Source organism: Diadema setosum, chromosome 14, assembly GCF_964275005.1.
Source record: "Diadema setosum chromosome 14, eeDiaSeto1, whole genome shotgun sequence".
NCBI classification, from domain to species: domain Eukaryota; kingdom Metazoa; phylum Echinodermata; class Echinoidea; order Diadematoida; family Diadematidae; genus Diadema; species Diadema setosum.
The window spans coordinates 32,060,844-32,082,671 of NC_092698.1; the positions used below are offsets into that span (position 1 = coordinate 32,060,844).

Genomic DNA, 21,828 nt, shown 5'->3' on the forward strand with positions numbered 1-21,828 from the left:
CTTCTTTTTTTTTTATCAAAAACATGTTTTGATGATTCTCTTGTTCTCGTACATACTAATGTTTACAGAGTTTTTCAACATTCATATGTTTGCATCAATTACTTCATATCATTACACAGCATATAACTGTGTACATTGGAACATTTAGGGCTTCTGTACATTTTGTATTATTACAATGAATTGCTCAATGCTATGTCACTTTCGGTTATGTTGTTTGTAGAATATGATCAACTTTTGTTTCATTCCATTCCTCTGTATTAACTGCACAACACATGCGTAAGTAGACAACACTGAGAAAAATACAAAATATGTGGCTGTCAATTTTACAGATTATCTTTTTACCTTTCTACCACAGTTGACTCCCATCCTAACAAAGTCGAGACTGGCAGTTTTCTTTTATCATCTTGAAATTTTGTTCTAACCGAACAAATAAACAATTATAGATTCAGAGCTGATAATGTTGGGGCCTGAATTTTTGCTTCGTTTTAACCTGAATTTCATTATAACTATGTTTGTTACGACGAGAGTGCACTGTATATACCATTGACTGATATCTGATTTTAAGCAACAGAAGTGCACATGGTCAACTGAAGAGCACATTGCTCAATCATTATTCTGACCAAATGGGTCAACACTAAACACAACTGAGATAAAATTACAGACAAAAAACACATCTGTCCACCAAGTTTTATTCTCAAATTGTTTTATGTAACTGCACTAGCATCACTTACATATATGCACTCTGATGTGCATTTAATATTCATACAAAATCTCATGCTGGAAATGATTCTTTACAAGGACATCTCAATCATTCTTCAAAGTTTCATAAAAATCTGTTGAAACAATGTTTTTATTCTTCAGTTCTAGTATATACAAAGCATACTGGCATATGATATTTACAAATATATACTTCACATTAAGAGATTTATATACATATGTATACCACATGGAAAATGTGGAAAAAAAAAGACTGACTTGAAAAACTTGTGTATACAGTGTATGCTCAGTTGAAATGTTATACAAGAGGAGTAATTCCTGAAAACAAAAGCTAAAGAAAACACAAGCACCTCTTCAACAAAGTGTTTTTGGTGTCTTTTAAGAATACAAGGACGATATATAACTGGATCATGCAATAAAGAAATAAATATATAATGATCTTTCTGATTCAGTAATTTGAAGCAGACCACAGTGCATGTGCAGCTAAATGATAATTTGTATGTATGTGTGTGGGTGTGTGCGTGGGAGTGACACATGTTGTTATTGTTTTTGGGGGCTAGGTACTTGAGAGAGAATTACAACATCTCTCATCACAAGATTGTAATGCAGATCCTGGTCATATATAGTTGACTGAGAATGAACATAATAACAGCGAGTGTTCATGCTGTCATCCATAAATTTGGGTAGTGGCCAGTGATTTTGTAGTTTGTTGTTGTTTTCATACCCAAGGTTATCATAGACCAGTAGGCCTACACTTTATGAACCACATAAATTTATGCATAGAACACTTGTGAAACATGCATTGTCAATCATGTAGTGACATGTATTTTAATTTTCACTCTGACACCCAAATGACAAATGATGTACATCATTACCCAGCGTATATTTGGAATAATTCCATCTCGGGATTATCCAAACCACATCCACCTACATCTTGCATGTTTCAGACTATGCTGAATTACGTATCTCACATGGACAACTGCGTGTTCCTAATGCTACCAATGTCACTGCTAATTTAAGGTGGCTTCCATGTAGGCTTTTACAGGGCAGATTTGCCAAGCCATTTTAAAGACAAGTTAAATTTGTCTTTTCTTTTTGTGAAATTAATAGTACATGTACTGTGCAGAAGACACAGGGACAGGCAAACCAGCAAAACGTGAAAATAAGCTTACTAGTACATGTACTCCATACAGCAGATTTTAAGTACAAAATTAAACTGATTTTCTTGAAATGATTTAAATGTTTATAAGGGAGTTCATGGTTAGCGCATGTCTCGATCATTTGACCCCTACACCACAGAATTTCAAATAAAATGGACTTGTGTCATGATCAAGAATTCTATGTTGAAGCATGGCATCTTGTATTTAATCAATGTTAATAAAATGTATGGAGATATTTTGCTTTAAATAGTGTAGATGAATAGCTTACACATGTACGTTCTAATTTAGTGTGAAACAAATACATGGTACTGACAAAATTCAGATTCTCATAGTTGCCTGAGGATTCTTTTCATTTTAAAGTCAGTGGCAAATATACACACACACTCTCATTTGACCTTTGTTTTGCATATGTGCAAATCACAACCATGAACTCCCTTATTGTTCATGGCTCAACATGTTGGACTTTCCTGACAAAGTTGTGTTGCACAAGCACGTGCACACACACACACACACACACAAACACAAAACAAGCATGTCAACATTTTTACTTGTACCTTATTCTGAACATATAGAACATGTGAAGAATGGAGCTCTGCAGGTTCACATAGAGTTATTCTCATTCTTCATATCTAGTAATCCATTAATCTGACTTCAATACCAATCTAGTCCATGATACGAATATCAAAGGTATTTCAGCAATGATGACTGTGTTTGAATGTAACTGCAACAAAACACTGAATGTTACAGAAATGAGAAGTATACCATCCTGAATTGCTGAGGAATACAGTAAGTGGTGCTCATAATTTTTATTGACAACTATAACTGCCTGGTCAATTCAGGGCTTATTGGTTTCGGGCCGGGTAAAACAAGGACAATGTTTTTATGGTAGATGTAAAGCGTATTCCTTTCATGACAGTCTTGAATCAACAAATACGGCCACCAGCTTTTTATGGTTTCCATGTGATGACTCTGACGGCGATTTCTGCTGCTTTTACAACGGCCTCTGATTCATCTTCTGTCCTCTTCTTGATCTGAAAGTGAAACATGTGAAAAAGGCAGATATGATTTGATGCACACAGTATGACACTGAAACAATTCCTTCTAAATTCACTGATCACAGTGCCATACACACTAGTGAATTAGGATAAGTGAACATATTATGATTATAGTTGTCATGAATTCAATTCAGAGTTAAATTCACTCTGTAAGCTCAGTGTTATTTGTGCCACCATTTTGCTTAAAAACAGAAGGCCTTCAGCAAGACTTTGTGGCAGAGGTATAAAAAAAGAATCAACACAGTTCTGTATAAAAACAAAACAAAACAAAGAAAGGCATCTCATTACGAGAAATAGAGATCTCAAATAGAAATGTCAAATTCATTTTGTGAAAACTGCGACTATAACTGAAATGAGATCTTCCTGTTGAGCCTAAAAGCTAACTTGGATTATATTTCAAACATGACATAAGCGTAAAAAGGAAAGCCGGCCTCCGAAATATATATATGTATAAGAATATCATAATTTCACCACCAGCTTTCATTTCCATACAAAAATTGAAATGCTTCATAACACATCTTACCCTTGTGTATTAACTCTTTATGTGCCATGGTGGAAACCCCCTGTTAGCCACATTATTCTAAGACACCAACACAGTTATGCTTTGAGAAAACATTCTGTTTTTCAATTCTTTGTAACTTTTATACACGTTGGTTAAAACCTGGATGTATAGTGAGCAAAGCTGTAGAGAAAATGCCAAGCCTTGCTTTGACGTAAATTGTATGACAAATCAAGAATTGTTTTAGCTACAATAGCTACAATACTGTCCATACATGACTTTTGCATACAAAACAGTGACAGAAACTGAAAATTTACAAGCAAAGCCAGTAGGAAACGCTGCTTGCTGGTCAATCATTACATAAAATGCAAGATATACTTGAGAGGAACAAAATCGCAACAAAAGTTTTCATTATACGTACTGTGGCATTTGGCGATTTATCGATCAGATTGGGCAGGTTTGTGAGTTTGAGCAGAATATGCGAAGTTGGCACGCCGTCGACTGAGTCGGGCATGCGAACGTGGCACATAAAGAGTTTTTTTTTTAATATAATAAAATGAATTTTCATAAAGTCTCGCATGAATCATCACTTCATATTGAAAATGTTGGCTTTGTCCATGAATGCGGCACTATCAACTATATAGCCTAAATTCTAATCACCATTTTCTTAAATTATAATTCTGTCTTGTAAATTGTAAATTCTGAATTGTAAAGAGATTATGGAAAATGATTTACTTTTTCAACATTCTCCAGAAGCTCCTTACGCCCCTCCGGTGCCTCCGACAGAGTTGTGATGGCCTTGATGGCATTGAGGCGGACCTCGCTGTTTTCATCGTCAACCAACTTGACCAGCTCAGGGATGGCTCCTGCCTTTAGCGCCGTGTATTTGCCCTGGGTGGTGATGGTGATGCTACAAGAGATATGAAGGTGAAGCAGGGACACATTAATCCCGAGTATTCACATTGATAATTGAGTATGTTCATTTTTTTTTTTTCTTGTAGGTTTTTTGGAGACTGCAACAAATTTGTGCTTTGTATCAAACTAACTATCTAAAAAGTACTGCTGGATTCTGGCTTTTCAAATGCACTGCATGCTTTTGATACAATTCATAAGCTGTATTATTTTCACCGCTTGCATTTACTGTGAAAATGAGCATAAACTGAACTTATATAAACTGTATCTCTAACTTTGTCAATGATGCAGTACTCAACATTTATCTTGTCATTTCTCACCTACATGCATGGTGCACTCAACTTTGGAAGTGGACTTACGTCATGATAGCACCAGCAGATTTGCACTTGACATCTGGATCCTCGTCCGACAGGAGAGTGACCAGAGCTGGCAGGCTCTCACACTCACAAGCCTTGCGCTTGCCATCGAGGGGAACACTGCAAGAAGAAACAAGGGAGAGAACCATGCACGCTTGTTATGTCATTATTTCTTTGACAGTGTACTAACTGAATGTCTCGATTTTGTTTTGTTTTTTTTTCCCCCATGCAAGACATGTCCATTGGCTGTCAACAGATATGTATCACTTTGCAGTCTCACACTTTAATCTTTATCAAATTTAAGTCACATATATGAGAGCTGAACTTGAAACATGTTTGTAGATATACACTGTACACCTGTTTATGTTCCCATTTCCCATGATGTTGTAGCCCCTGTTTGGTGCAACATTAAGTAATATAGATAAACTTATTTTGCAATTAAGATAATGTTTTGTATTGTATGTTAAAATAGTCTAAACTATAGCAGGATGATGATTAGGATGTTATAACAAAGTGAAAGTGGGCAAGCAGCTCACATTCCTAAGCACTATGGTCACTACTGGTCAGTAATGGACCGCTCTAAACACACACCTGTGTGCTGACAGGTTCCGAAGTCCAGTCAGTGTGGTTGCCATGGTAATGCACATGATATATACCAGCTTCTGGTAGGAGCTTACGTCACTGCCCTCTTCTTTCTCTCTCTCCTCTCTCTTGCTTTATCCACTCCCACTCTTGGTTCCCAATCTCCCTCTCTCTCTGTCTCCCCTTACTCTCTTTACCTACCACTTCCTCTCCCTTCCCCTCTCTATTGCCTTTTCTCGAGAAAGTAGCGTTAGTCATTTCATGAGAAATGGACTCTTCCATCTCAACAGATGAAGGTGGATAAAGGTTATTCAAGTATTTTGAAATTATGATATTTGAGAGTAATTAGTTTAAGACAATGTGTTTCATGTGTTATGTGTATAAGTGCTAATTACAATGTGGTAAAACAGCACACTATGTAATACAAATATGCTTTACCTGAAGACTCCACAACCACCCCCCCCCCCCCCCCTCAGATTACAGTATCCACCCTCTAATTTAGCAAGGTGGTACCGTCCACCTCAACTTGCATCATTTTGGCTCAAACTTCCTCCTCTTTTGCTCCCGCTCTTCAAAGAGCGAGGATGTGTTGAGCATCCCAGCTTTTGACAGTCTTCACAACTTTTGGTATTTCAGGTAAGCTATTTGCACTCAATCCTATTTATGTAGTTATTGATGTGTGTGATTGCTTTTAAGTAATATCATTTAGGATTAATGAGATTTTACTGTAGTTCAAGTGTTTGAAACAAGTCAAATTGACAACATGTGCTTTTATACTTTATTGATTCCAAGAGTTAAGCTCATTTGTTTTTATGATGATAAGGACTGACACTTTGGTAAATTGTACATTAGGTCATCTGTTCATCTGTTCAGTGTTGCTAATATACGCCGCACACGATGCTTTGTTTGATGCTTCAGTTACATGACTTTGAAATGAAAGTCACATTTATTTTGGATTTAAATGAAGTGGTATTGTCAGGACCATCAGATAGACTGCAGCTATCTGTGGCTGCCACATCACATTAGGCTCACAATGCATTTATGTAAAGCTTAACTGAACAGATCGTGCACTTGCCATATAATTACTTTGTGTGTATTTATGTATCGAATGTTTTATTCGCGTTTTAACATTACGTTTTAAGATTAATTGATTCATGTTTGATCCATGAAGTTTTGCTTCATTAATTTTAATAGACGTTTTTGAAGTTAGATAGAAGAAATTATTTGATTATGCTCTTTTGCTCCCGCTCTTCAAAGAGCGAGGATGTGTTGAGCATCCCAGCTTTTGACAGTCTTCACAACTTTTGGTATTTCAGGTCAACTCGAGTACAGTGACCTGATACAATGGCTCAAATATAAGTCTGCACTGAAAACTTGCTCAATCTTTGCAATGGCTCTTACTTGGTTAAATTGTTAGGAACAGGTTTACAATGATTTAAGAAACCGATGAGAAATTGGACAGTAATCCAGACATGTAGGATTTAACTGGGATGCCTTTGGCATAACTGAATCTTATTGTAAATAATGTATATGTGTTCTTTATATAAACATTAAAGGAAGCTATATATTTCCTTTAAAGACAGTTGTCTTGATAGTTATCGATCAGCAGTCATGGTAGTGAATTTATTTAATCACTCCTTACTGGTGAGCATAGCATGCATGATGGTGAGTGTAAATGAAAGTGTTTCACCATGCTGCATGTGTGAATAAATTGGTGTGAATGTGTATAGTTGTGACTGAGTGATGTTGATGTGACTTGTTGCACACTGTACATATGTTTGAAACCTTCCCGTAGACCGAAAGGTGGGGATATATTTTGAGTGTTAGTGTATGTTAACATAATAGTACATACACATAACAATAAGCCCAACAAAAATTCTTCCGCTGCGTATTAATAACTGTGTTTTATGAAAGTCCTCCCCCGCCCGAAAAGTTTCGGCGCTACAATTGGTAGCAGAGCGAGGTTGTTTAATTTCTAAATGAAATCTTTATTAAATGTTGTTGATTCATTGTTATGAGTCAACTTGTTGCAATTTTATTCATTTTTTCCATGAGTGCTACTTGTTTCGGACAGACAGGGCTATAGTTTTACGAGTTATGAATTAGGGCTACTTGCCATAGTTCCCCTAGTTTTACGATCGCTTGCTTGTGTTGACGTCATAACACTTGTCAGCCTTGGCTGCTGTTAGTTGGCATTGCCCTGTGTGAACTTTGGACTCACTCTCATTTTTTGTAAGGAACCACCTCTTTTTGAATGAGGGGGCGATTTTGACTAGGCATTTTGGTTACTCTTTTGCTTTGTTTGTGCTCAGGTATTTTTCGTAGGGAATTAATACCCGGGTTTTGTTTTGTTTTGTGCCTCTGTTGTTCACAGTTTAATCCTGTGAGACTGAACTGAATTGATTGTATTGTGGTTTGCTAGTGTCAGGCTAGTTTTGTTATTGATTTTGCTTTGTTTTGGGGTATCTTCTCGGGTGCATAGATATTTCATTGCAATGATTGAAGTTGATCAATAATAGGAAAACCCTGGGTGCGAGTATCGCACTCCCTGAGGACAAAGTATTTATAAACAAGCTTTCGAAAGAGAGTAGTCGGATCATAGACCATTTTTATAGAAGAACAATAAGAATAAGAAGTTCTAGGATCAAAAAAGGGTAAGGTCCCTGTCCTGAGTGAGGGTAACAAGGTTCTCGTCAAAAATGTGCACTTTGCGTGGAAAGCACGACTTTGCAAATCAGTGTGGCGGCGACGTGTATGTAGAGTTATCTAAGGGCGATGACTCCTGAGTATATATCGTCTCCGAAAGGAAAGGAGTACTGATGCTCCTAGAGTCCTCCACCAGCATTTGTTACAGTGTACTGCTATGACGGTCCCCTGGCATCTGAGCTCAAGGCAACCCCGCCTCTCCCCCAAAATCCTACCATTAGACAGAGTTTAAAATTATTTCAATGCCGATTTTACACCTGCTCTTGTTTAACAAGTGAGAGCATTCATAGAGAATCTGTGATGATTCTGAATTTTTTGTTTTGCTTTGTAGACGCATAAGTCTATGTGGGGTTTAATTGAATTTTATCCCTATATGATGGATGTGTGGTGTGTTTTGAGATGTTGGCTGAAGCATGGACCATTAGAGTAAATGGAATGAGTATGAGCTACCAGCATACAAGTATTAATATTCAGGGTTATGATATAAAAGGAGTAGATGAAATTAAGAGAGAGAAATGTTTTTAGATATTTTTATGATAGCTTGAATTAAATTTGTAAAAGTAATAATTTGGGTGTAAGGTATAGGCTTAAAGAACATTAAGTTATTAATGTTTTTGTTTGAATCAATACGAAGTCAAGTATTGCAATATAGAAAGAGCAGTTAGAAGTGCATGATCCATATGAAGCCAAATTAGGGTGACAAGCAGATCAACCATGGCACACCGACTGACAGGAAGGCAGATTCACCGGCCAACCACTAAGCAGCCCGGAAGGTTTTTCTGTAGGTGCAGGGCCTTTTTCGCTACGCTGGACCAGATGAGGACAGCGTTTGGGCGTTGGTTGCTAGGGTGGACGCTTGGGTGATGATGTTTGGTCAGTCTGGATTGAGATTTCTACTCACCAGCCAACCACAGAGCAGACCACTGAGGTATCGCTGTCGTTGCAGGGCCTTTTTCGCACGCTGGACCAGAGGAGGACAGTGTTTTGAGCGAGGGTCGCTAGGGTGGACGCTTGGGTGACGTATGATCAGTCTTGATTGGGATCTTTAGTCCCATATTCCCTTATCCGACGTAGCAGTAATTGTTATGAATCCTGATGACGAAGCCCATTTATCACCAGAACACTACTGTTATGTGTGTGCCAACGGAAATGTGTTGCTACTGTTTCATTTCGAAGGACTGAGTGAACGTCCAAGATGAACTAGTAACTCTTTCAACGAACTGCCTGTGAGATGTGTTATCCGGAGAAACATCTGCCCTATGCTGTACGAATACTACGATGTACGGAGAACTATGGTTACTTATATAGGATGGATAGTCATCCTTTGGTATATCCATCCAAATAAAGAAGAAAAGAACATTTTTTATTGGAAGTAAAATTGTTATGAAGTGTTTGCTTAGGTTTATTGTTTTCATATCATTGTCACATCAATAATGACAATCATGAAATGTGTTTGAAGGATATGAGCACAGCATATTTTGAGCTAGTGTTTTGTTTGCTAGTTTTTTTTTGTTTGTTTGTTTTTTTAAGGAGGGAAGAGTATGTAGCCCCTGTTTGGTGCAACATTAAGTAATATAGATAAACTTATTTTGCAATTAAGATAATGTTTTGTATTGTATGTTAAAATAGTCTAAACTATAGCAGGATGATGATTAGGATGTTATAACAAAGTGAAAGTGGGCAAGCAGCTCACATTCCTAAGCACTATGGTCACTACTGGTCAGTAATGGACCGCTCTAAACACACACCTGTGTGCTGACAGGTTCCGAAGTCCAGTCAGTGTGGTTGCCATGGTAATGCACATGATATATACCAGCTTCTGGTAGGAGCTTACGTCACTGCCCTCTTCTTTCTCTCTCTCCTCTCTCTTGCTTTATCCACTCCCACTCTTGGTTCCCAATCTCCCTCTCTCTCTGTCTCCCCTTACTCTCTTTACCTACCACTTCCTCTCCCTTCCCCTCTCTATTGCCTTTTCTCGAGAAAGTAGCGTTAGTCATTTCATGAGAAATGGACTCTTCCATCTCAACAGATGAAGGTGGATAAAGGTTATTCAAGTATTTTGAAATTATGATATTTGAGAGTAATTAGTTTAAGACAATGTGTTTCATGTGTTATGTGTATAAGTGCTAATTACAATGTGGTAAAACAGCACACTATGTAATACAAATATGCTTTACCTGAAGACTCCACAACCACCCCCCCCCCCCCTCAGATTACAGTATCCACCCTCTAATTTAGCAAGGTGGTACCGTCCACCTCAACTTGCATCATTTTGGCTCAAACTTCCTCCTCTTTTGCTCCCGCTCTTCAAAGAGCGAGGATGTGTTGAGCATCCCAGCTTTTGACAGTCTTCACAACTTTTGGTATTTCAGGTAAGCTATTTGCACTCAATCCTATTTATGTAGTTATTGATGTGTGTGATTGCTTTTAAGTAATATCATTTAGGATTAATGAGATTTTACTGTAGTTCAAGTGTTTGAAACAAGTCAAATTGACAACATGTGCTTTTATACTTTATTGATTCCAAGAGTTAAGCTCATTTGTTTTTATGATGATAAGGACTGACACTTTGGTAAATTGTACATTAGGTCATCTGTTCATCTGTTCAGTGTTGCTAATATACGCCGCACACGATGCTTTGTTTGATGCTTCAGTTACATGACTTTGAAATGAAAGTCACATTTATTTTGGATTTAAATGAAGTGGTATTGTCAGGACCATCAGATAGACTGCAGCTATCTGTGGCTGCCACATCACATTAGGCTCACAATGCATTTATGTAAAGCTTAACTGAACAGATCGTGCACTTGCCATATAATTACTTTGTGTGTATTTATGTATCGAATGTTTTATTCGCGTTTTAACATTACGTTTTAAGATTAATTGATTCATGTTTGATCCATGAAGTTTTGCTTCATTAATTTTAATAGACGTTTTTGAAGTTAGATAGAAGAAATTATTTGATTATGCTCTTTTGCTCCCGCTCTTCAAAGAGCGAGGATGTGTTGAGCATCCCAGCTTTTGACAGTCTTCACAACTTTTGGTATTTCAGGTCAACTCGAGTACAGTGACCTGATACAATGGCTCAAATATAAGTCTGCACTGAAAACTTGCTCAATCTTTGCAATGGCTCTTACTTGGTTAAATTGTTAGGAACAGGTTTACAATGATTTAAGAAACCGATGAGAAATTGGACAGTAATCCAGACATGTAGGATTTAACTGGGATGCCTTTGGCATAACTGAATCTTATTGTAAATAATGTATATGTGTTCTTTATATAAACATTAAAGGAAGCTATATATTTCCTTTAAAGACAGTTGTCTTGATAGTTATCGATCAGCAGTCATGGTAGTGAATTTATTTAATCACTCCTTACTGGTGAGCATAGCATGCATGATGGTGAGTGTAAATGAAAGTGTTTCACCATGCTGCATGTGTGAATAAATTGGTGTGAATGTGTATAGTTGTGACTGAGTGATGTTGATGTGACTTGTTGCACACTGTACATATGTTTGAAACCTTCCCGTAGACCGAAAGGTGGGGATATATTTTGAGTGTTAGTGTATGTTAACATAATAGTACATACACATAACAATAAGCCCAACAAAAATTCTTCCGCTGCGTATTAATAACTGTGTTTTATGAAAGTCCTCCCCCACCCGAAAAGTTTCGGCGCTACAATGTCAAGAAATTTGATAACAAAAAGCTGAGAAGACTCATATTAAGGCTAGAGTACACAACACAATGCACAGTTAACCATACATTAAAAAAAAAAAAATAATGACATAATAAGTGTTACTCATGAGCAAAGGCATATACTTATAGAAGACATGCACTGGTGATATATACACAATTTCATAATTTCACAGCTATATTCTATTTACTGTAAAATGAGCAGAGACCAACTGTAACATTAAAAAAAGTGGGAAACATGCTTACCTGAGGTCCATAATATCCCTTGCTGCTTTGGCCCTGATGACAGGTGACTTGTGGACCAGAAGTTCTGTGAAGACCTCCATTGCACCAGCTATTAGGGCCTGGACTTGGTCGAGTCTCATGCAGAAATGGAGAGTGTCCAGAATGTACTCCTGTGCACAAAACAAACAGCACAACATGTAAACATTGGTCTCACAGGATTTCAGAGCCATGAGTTTGTGCAGATGTTGCGAGCATTTAATGCCATTAAAATAGTGAAGAACACATAGTATTTGAGATAATAAGAAATCTTACACCATTTACTTTTTATACATTGGAAAGATACTGTATATTACATACCAGTCGCCAACCAACAGAGTTGATTTTCCAAGAAAATGGAATAGACGAAGCATACAATAATTATTCCTTCCACAATCTTCAAACCAAGTGCAAAGAACAAACAAGAACAAACAAACAAACAACACACACACACATACTCTATACAAAACATCCTACAACAAAACAATAACAAACTAGTAAGATAAACAGACACACCACATCTTTGTAGTGTTTGGCCTTTCTAAGTCAAACATTTGGAGACTAGTCTTATAATTTCTGAATGCTACTTTTCATTTCATTACTACCAGCACAGCGACAGGGCAATGCACATTTGTGCAAGCACACACACCTTGATCTCGTCAACTTCGATCTTGAGTTTATCCACCAGAATGGGTATGAGGTGAGTCTCCACCACACCCTCTGCACCGGGGTAGAATTCTGTCAGCATCTCCATGGCCATATGGGTGTTCCGCCGCACAATATCCAGCTCATCATCAAAGAGCTTTGAAAGGGGGAAGATGATGCTGAATTCGATGAATGCATCTCGACCAATGTTGTGACCTGTAATATTGGTTGCATAGGGTTAGAAGTATGCGATATATTGGAAAGGCAAATAGCCCACAAAAGTCAATTTATCCAAGTGGTCTACTGCTGTGTAATACTGTTTTGTTACATGTAGTGTAGTGTACCAACTTTTGAAATCATAACTCATCTTGGTATTGAAAAGGAAAAGACAGACTTCAGCTTTCGTCTTTAACACGTTTTGTCCAAACTCTCCTTTACTTCTTGAAATTGGAAGCATTTGCGTCATTGCAGGGAAATTCTGAATCAAACTGAGACCTTTACACCACCAGAGAAATTTCAATTATTGACATAAACCTTTGATCCTGACTGTGTTGGATTTGAGCAAAAAGCGTAATGATGAAATAATCTTACGTTCTATCCATTCATGTTTATACAGGAAACTACAATTTGTACTTTCAACACTACATGAGACATGACTTATTGAGGAAACAGTGTGACAGTTTAACAATTCAATCCTGGAATTTATACTTTTACTCTTCACAAAATGTTTCTCTCCTCAAAATCTAGATCAGTAGTTGCCATTTACGATAACATCCATGAACTAATTTGCTGACATTTTATAGTGTGATTCTAAAGTCAAAGCATAAGTGGTAAAATTTTCTACTTTAAGTTGATTTTCACTTGAACTGCACATTTCACAAAAATCATCTGTGAATCATCATTATGCTTAATCTTTCATCCAAGTTTTACAAACATTTATTTCATGTGTGAATGAAGCAGTGTTTGTTTAGATTCTCACCACAAGACTGTCATGATACAACTTTTCATAAAATTTTCAAAGCAGTTTTTTTTTCCTTTTTTTTTTGCAATCAATTGTCATGCAGATGTCATCAGCCTAAAAAATGCTACATAACTGCAAGTTGTGTAGAGTGTGGTCTTTTAGAGCAAATCGTTATCATAAGTTTCCTACCTGCAATGATGTACAGTGCTTCTGTTGTTTTGTGCCGAACTGTCCCATCAGCATCTGTTAACAAATCCTTCAAACTTTCTGCCACACCTACACATGTGATTAGGGAAAAAACATTTATAAACATCACACATTTTCTCTTTCCTACACAAATGTTAGTAACATGTATAGAGTAAAGAAATTTGCTTTGTTATCATTTTGACATCAAAATTTACAAAGGAAATAACAGTGTTTCTAGCATTGATATAATAAAGAAAAAGCTCTGTATAACTTGTGAAGAATTGACCCTAAAGTCTGTGAACAATGTATCTTTTTTTTTTTTGTACTCACTTGATCATATCACATAGCATCAAAAATGCAGTTGGAAATACATAATATACAGTTGGAAATACATAATACACATTATGATCTCAGATTTACAAGAGTTATTTTCATTATATTAAGAATTTCTTTCTTTTTTTTTTTACCATACATGTTGGAAAGTCATTATCATGAAAAGCAAAGGCTAAAAATAGGCACATTACTATTTCTCAATCCTGTTTTACTTTCTGGTAATTACTAGTACTTTTCCCAAAGCTACAAATGTGCCATGATTTCCTACAACACTGAAAGCAAGCAATGACACAAATTTCAAATTTTCTATTGAAGTTTAGTGTTACTTACCCCACTATTCCTTAGCTATTTCCTGAAGCAATGCCATAAATAGCATATTACTAACAGTCATATTCAGAATTTGCTGCTCTTAAAAATAACACACGATGTAACCCTGAAGAAAGAGCCAATCATTTGTATAGCCATGGCTCTCTGAAAGACTCTGTATCTCACATCTGTACTTGGCACAATAATTATCAATTTAACCTGAAATTGGCTGATGATACATATATGCACAACGTCTAAAAGCAAAAACAAAGCTCATTCTCCTAGGTCCTCACCAACATGAAGAGCTTCTGCAATGTGTTCAGGATCATGGAGATAATCACACAGAGTTCGGAGTGCCCTTTGCCGTGTAATGAGTTCTGGATCCTTTAGCTCACGATTCTGAAGCAGTAACAAATCCCAAAAAAACAAAAACAATAAGTAACATGAATACAAAATATATGAGAGGTGACATGACTGTATTTGCTATATGGCTGAGGGTACTATTCCTGGCACCAAAACAAGAATTTAATGAATTGAAGTGCATATCTTTTACTCAGATTTGCTTGTATTTACTTCACAGCCTCACATCATTTCTGAAGGAAAAATTGCAAATGAAATGACAAAGGTTGCTGTCTGACTTGCTTGGATTTGAAATTAATCATACAGTGCATACAGAAAAAAAAAAATATAGGTGAGCTTACAGTTTTTACCTTTTGATTGTACAAATCATATCTACAGTTTATTTAGACAGCTCTACTTCTTCAAAATCTCATCTACATCGGTTTACTTCTTACTACAAATCTGTACCAGGATACTACGTAAAACTGCATGTGACCCACATACAGTAGTATCAGGGCTAATGTAATGTTCACATACTTTTGTATCCACATAGAAATTTCAAATTCCATGGAACCAAATTGCACCAAAAGCACAGAATATATTTGATAGCTTATTTACAATTACTCACATGAATTCGAATCAAAAAATGATTGTCAGAAAGTGTCTTTATCAACTTTCATGTCATCACTCAAAACTTGCTCTTTGCGAGAGATTGCGGCTTATGCTGCCTACCGAATAATTAGCCCATTAATATCAAGCAATCAAGTACAACTGTAATTTTCGTACAATTCTGTCATTTTGCAATTACAACATTGTAATTACAAAACTGTCATTTTGGTATAACCACAATTTTGGTTTCCAGAATTCAAGATATCGGCAAGACCTAAGTACAAGTCCACCTTCATATATTATACATGTGGATTGAGTGAATGCAGCAATATTAGTAGAACAAATCAGTGAAAGTTTGGGGAAAAATCGGATGATCCATTCAAAAGTTATGAATTTTCAAAGTATCTGTGCAATCACTGCTGTATGAGAAGACTACAAGTAACAGGTTGTGATGTCACATGTGTAGAACAACAAAAGAAAATATAAAAGAAAATTCTACATACAGTATTTTCACTTTTCTCGAATAATAAAAGAACACTTAACTTGCCTCTTTCAGAAGGCCGGGGGAATAACTTTACCCTTAATATATGTTTAGTAACAAGTCAAGGAAATGTGCATCTTTTTCAAAAAATAACATTTTGTCAAATTCTATTTAGAGGCTACATTTTGGCACTGACAATGATGGCACAAATTGAATCGAGTAGCATCGACCACCAAGGAAGCACAGAATAAGCAGCTAACACAATCACAAGTATTTTACGGTGACAGTAGGTGTGTACTGTACTAGGTGCAGTGAGTCGTAGCAAATGTAGGTCTACAATAATATTTTGGCGCACAGAACGCTTAGTACGCACTGCACTGTGCGCAGAGCACACAAAAATTTACTATTAGTATTGGCTTTGACCGTTGATGAGGATGTGTGGGAAAACATGGAAATTCACTGTTCATTAATGGTTTAAATCAAGGACAAAATTTCGAATGAATGTTTTAACCGAATCGTTATGTGATGTCAATGCATTTTCTAAAAAGCTTTGTACAACACGGTGTTCAATACAACTCGGTTTGTGTGCATTGTCAATACAAAAACAGTGGTCGATCTAAAAATGGAGTGGCACCGCGGGGAGCTGTGAGTGAAAAGAGGGCACTCAAGTTCGACAGCGATATTTTTGCACTGAAACTTCGAATTGAAATATATAATGGGAACAACAGCATTTGAAAGTGCTGGATTTTCTCAATCACGTCAAGTTTTTATGTGAATGGCAGTGTCAAATATTCTTATCAGGCAAATAGAAATTAGGCGGTCGATGAGTAGTAGGACCAACCATACTCGAGTCTTGACTCGGTAGTTGTCAGCAGCGGCAGTGGCCAGTGCAGTGCAGTGCACGTGCACTCCAGCCAGGAGTTTTTAGGCTAGATAAACATAAAGTAGAGTGACACGTACATGTGTTGGTGTTTTTTTTTTACGATAGTATACTTCTAAAGGGGCAGGACATTTTACATTTTCGTGCAAAGTGTTGGGAAAATACTGACTTTACAGGTTATTGTGCACTACAAGTGGCGGGATGCGCCGGACAATGCAGTCCCATGCATAGAGATATGTGTTTGCGTTGGCTGCAACTACCAACCGTGTATTAAAATGTTCTTTGTTTGCCCGCTTATACTTACCAATTTGGGAAGAGCTCTGTCTCCATATGCGAGTGGGGCCTTAGTTACATCTATATTTGGTGGTAACTGTGTCGAAATCCGAGTGGTGGCCATGTTTCTTCAGCGTCTGATGACAGTTTTCTAAAAAACACACGAGACAGCTGTTCACCGCATACGAGGTCGCGTTGTGTTGCTAGGACACTGTACGCGCGTGCGTGCACGTACACAGTACGCTGCCTTCCGTCCCCTATGCAGTACAAATGTGCTACCGTAGGCCAGACTGCACGCACGCGCGTGCAAGGGAAACTCCCTAAAGGTGCGATCACACATCGCCGGTTTAGATGGCGGTTCATGGCGGTTCTCAAACCGCCGTGAACCGTGTCCCAATGATGGCGGAAAGCACTTTGACTACGTTCTCAACACGTTCTGAACACGGAGCAAACGCGGATTGACGCGGTAGTAACACGGATCTCCCCGGAAGGTGGAGGAGTCCATACCAAGCCCGTGTATTTGGATGCAATCAGATCCCTTTCACTTTTCCTCAATGGGTTTCAACAAGGAGCGTTTTGCTTTGTTTGGTAAACGCAATTTCAAAGAAATTATGAATCGTTGTAGCCCCCTATGTTTTACAGATTGATATTAGTGATGCTAAAAGCAATTATCTTCAAGTTTCAACGTGCTTTCTCTCTTTCTCTTTTGATTTTTAAAATATCTGTATTAACTGTCATTAAAAAGACATACATATCAAAGCAGAATCCAACATAGTTTCCGAAGTTTCCTGTTCATTTGCAGGTTTATTCATCAAGTGACGTACAAGTACTTGCTTGTTTCAACATCTCTCTTTTTCATTTAGTGTTCACATAGTTATTTCGCGTATTGAATTTAAGATCTTGTTGCTTGTTTATCCATGTTTTCACAAAATTGCTCCTTCTTACCTTTCAGTGCTCCTTGTGAAATATGAGCCTATGAGAGTTCCTAAATCGTAAGGGGAATCTGTATGTGATACCCTCGATCCATTACAACAAACTACTATGGCAAACGGAGTTTACGCCGCTCCAGGACTGTGGAACAGCAGTCCAAGAGATAAAACATGCAAGTTCCATCAATAAGTCCAAAATGTTTTTAAAAACCTATCTGTTAAAATAGTAACATAGTGTTTGTAGATGATGATTAAAGGAGCGTGTTGCTGTTTCTGAAATTACCTTTTTCCTATTTATCTTTTGTTCCCCCTCTAAAGCGCATAGAGACCTTGCCAAAGGTATATGCGCTTTATTAGAGCGGCAATGATGATAATAATTATAATAATAATAATTATACCTTTAACAACAGTCAATAAAAAGACATTTATGTATATTATACATTATCAAACAAGCATATACAGTATGTGTGCATAGTTTCCTCTTTACTTACAGGTTCACGTAACATATAATGGTGCCTTTTTTAATTTTCAACATTGCATTTCCCTCTACTCTCTTAAGTTTCAACATAATATTTTTATCTGTATCAACATAACATATTTACATAAGTCTTCTGTGTATAACTTATCAGGTTCACGTGGCTGGCCATCTTAAAAGCTCTTAAGCTTAAGTAAAATTATGAAGTTACCTTTTAATGAAAATGATGGTTTTAATGTAAATAAGGTAATTCAACATACCTAACAACTTTTTGAACATTAAACTTATTTGTTACTGTATATGTGTTAAAGAAGTAAGGAAACTATAACATTCAATATATTTATCCGATCTTGAATTATGGGTTCATCTTTGCTTTTTTCTCCATTTTTATTGCTCCGCCGCAAAGTGTCTCCGGAGCCATTATTCTCTTTTAAGTTCATTGTTTCTTTTCGCTTGAAAATTATGGCGGTGTTAACACGGTATTATCACGGATCTTGAGGTGCAAACACGGAGGATGCCGTTCTTTACACGATGAACGGCGATGTGAACACGGTCCATTTCAAACCGCCAAGACCGCCACGAAAAATTAAACATGTTTAATTTTTCTGGCGGTTCCCCGCGGTTCCCCGCGGTTCTCGCGGTTCATGGCGGATGAGTGACGGATGACCACGGTTTGTGTACGGTGTAGACACGGTCTTTGGCGGAGCACGGCGATTTGCTGAACCGCCATGAACCGCCGTCTAAACCGGCGATGTGTGATTGCACCTTAAGAGATACCCCTCTGGAAACTCCTCAGTCTGAGTCTTGTTTTCGGTTGTAAACATTATGCACGTGTTCGCCATTCAACTGATCGAACTCCAAAGCCAACTGTTCACGAACTTGCAAAAAAAAGTCAAGGAGCGTATCTATGAGCAGAGGAAAGTCAGGAAACAGTCAAGTCTTCTCAAGCAGAGAAAGAAATAAGGTAACTCAGGGTACATTAAAACCCTTCCAATTTAGTCTCATCAGGTTGCATCTGGTTGGGTCTTTACATGTAATTTGCATTGTTAGAATTGTTATCAAATATCATAAAAATGTTTCATCTTATCAAAATGTTATCAATGTTAGAATTGTTATCTAATGTTATCAACTCTAGTATGTCTTCTTTGCACCTTTTGACAGCATTAGACTTGAAATGTACATCTTAATTCCCTTTTCATTATCTGGATCACACATTAATTTATCTCAAATTTATCTGGAAAGTGGCTCAATTACCAAAAATATTACCCATAAACTAGAAATAAATTTTAGGGAAAAGGGTCCCTCAAATATGCTCAGATTGCAGGAGAGAGCATCTAATACCCCAAAGCTTCCAGGGCCCTTAAGCGGGCCCTGGACCCTGGCCGATGGGACTTCGCGCTCGTGATGTGCGCTTCGCGCACATTTTAGCTCACCAAATTTTTTCAGGCCCTAGAGCCATTTGCCACTGGCATCCCTGATTTATATATTCTTCTTCTGTATTCAAGGGCCAACGTCCTCTAGTGTTGCTATTTGTTGGACCCTTTTACCAAATTTGTAAATATGTTTGTACTTTTATATTCATATTGTTGATAAGTTTAATTCTATACTTTCATGTCTTGTATTCCTGTTAATTGCATTATCATTATTGTATTCTCAATGATTGTATAAATTATCTGTGATTGTAAACTTGAACTTAATTAAATTTGGTAATAAATTATTCATTCATTCATTCATTCATTCATTCATTCATGTTACTCCTTGAGAAAGCGCCCAAAGCTCTGTCATTATTATCTCTAGACCTATTGATATCTTAAAAATTGTGATTTTTTGTATCGCCCAAAATCTGTAATATACCCGATTTCTTACTAATTGTATGTAGTAATGTAGAAATGCAAAGATCACAATGGTTCAATTGGACAGTTTTCATTAATTACAAGTCAATAGATGGAGAATGATGCACATTATGTCTGAAATGGAAAGCAATTAATCAAATGCATATCTCCCACACCGAAGCCTGATTTTGTTTTTAGACAGTGCTTCTATGGGTCTCGGCCAACAAATGCCAACAAAAGAGCCAAACAAAAATTGCTCAGATATGGAAGTGCTCTTTGGCATAGTTAACAAAAATAATATTGAAGACAAATCTCTCTCTCTCTCTCTCTCTCTCTCTCTCTCTATCTATCTATCTATCTATCTCTCTCTCTTTTCTTTGTCTACAAAGGTGAAGAATATATTCACAGTGCCAACTTTTTTCCTCCTTCATAAGGTAGAAACTGGGTTACTTCATGAGACAGTAGCCCCTTCCCCCCCCCCCCCCCCAATTCTCTATCTCTGTCTTGGTCTCTCTGAAAGACAGACATTGAAAGGACCGACAGATATACATATACCAGTATACACACATACAACACAATAATTAGAAAGGTTTCTTCCCAAGGCAAACTCTATGCAATTAGTGTCTACACATTAGTGTTTGAAAAAAGGTCCCTATCAATGTTCTTCTTTCAAGAGAAATCTGCCACTTTGGAGATTTTTTTTTTTTTTCTTCGCCATACGCATGGTTACCAAGAATTGGTAATTATTAGTGCGGGGGGGGGGGGGGGGGGAACTTTCTTGCGAAAGTATCATAACATGAACACTCATCACACACTACACAGATGACCTCAGTGTCATATACAGACACCAGCACCACACTATGCATTACCAGTCCACAGCTATCACAATACTATACATTTGTTACATCTTCTAGAAGACGTAACAAAAGTATTGTGATAATGGGACAAGCTCTTGGTCTGGAATGGTCTCATTCTGAATTACTGTTCAAAATTGTACTGACATGTTAAAAAAATAATAATAATAAATAAATAAATAAATAAATATATATATATATATATATATATATATATATATATATATATATATATATATATGTATAAAGTATTATCAGTTATATTTGATTTATACAGTTAAAAAAACAAAAAAGAAGGAAAAACAGGGGTGAATTGGCATTGGGATCATTATTGTCAATTGCTAAAATTTGGCTGCCATGATGGCAGTGTAGAAACTGTACATTTTATGAAAACAAGAAGACATTACACAACACCGTAACCCAGGATATGATGGTTCCCTGGGGTATGGCGTGGTGCATCATGTATTACCACTCAAATGCAAATGCACTCTATAAATACACACAATACAGTAATACTATATTTTACAAAGGCTTGTGCCAAAAGCAAATCTCTAAAAATGATGGTGCATTATTGCCATTTCTGAAGATCAGAAACTGATAGGGGAGAAAATAATCTTTGGCATTTCCAAGAGATCTTGAAAACTGACCATCCTACTACTTACCACCCCTTCCCTTCTCCCCATCCCCAATTTAGAGTACAGAAAAGTGGAATAGCTTACAACTATAACATACATTCAAATAAATACAAAACACTGAACTTTCGTTTCACACATACGTACACT

The 21,828-nt window shown here is 37.0% G+C and overlaps 1 protein-coding gene across 1 annotated transcript; it reads right to left on the minus strand.

Moving 5' to 3' along the window:
• Positions 1-17,137, minus strand: LOC140237406 (radial spoke head 14 homolog). Its single transcript, XM_072317329.1, has 8 exons — positions 16,988-17,137; positions 14,668-14,773; positions 13,739-13,825; positions 12,593-12,804; positions 11,929-12,077; positions 4,703-4,819; positions 4,167-4,341; positions 1-2,908 (listed from the first exon to the last, which is right to left on the minus strand). Exons 1-8 carry the CDS (start codon positions 17,078-17,080, stop codon positions 2,825-2,827), a joined length of 1,023 nt encoding a protein of 340 aa, XP_072173430.1. The 5' UTR covers positions 17,081-17,137; the 3' UTR covers positions 1-2,824.
• Between the last annotated feature and the right edge of the window lie 4,691 nt (positions 17,138-21,828).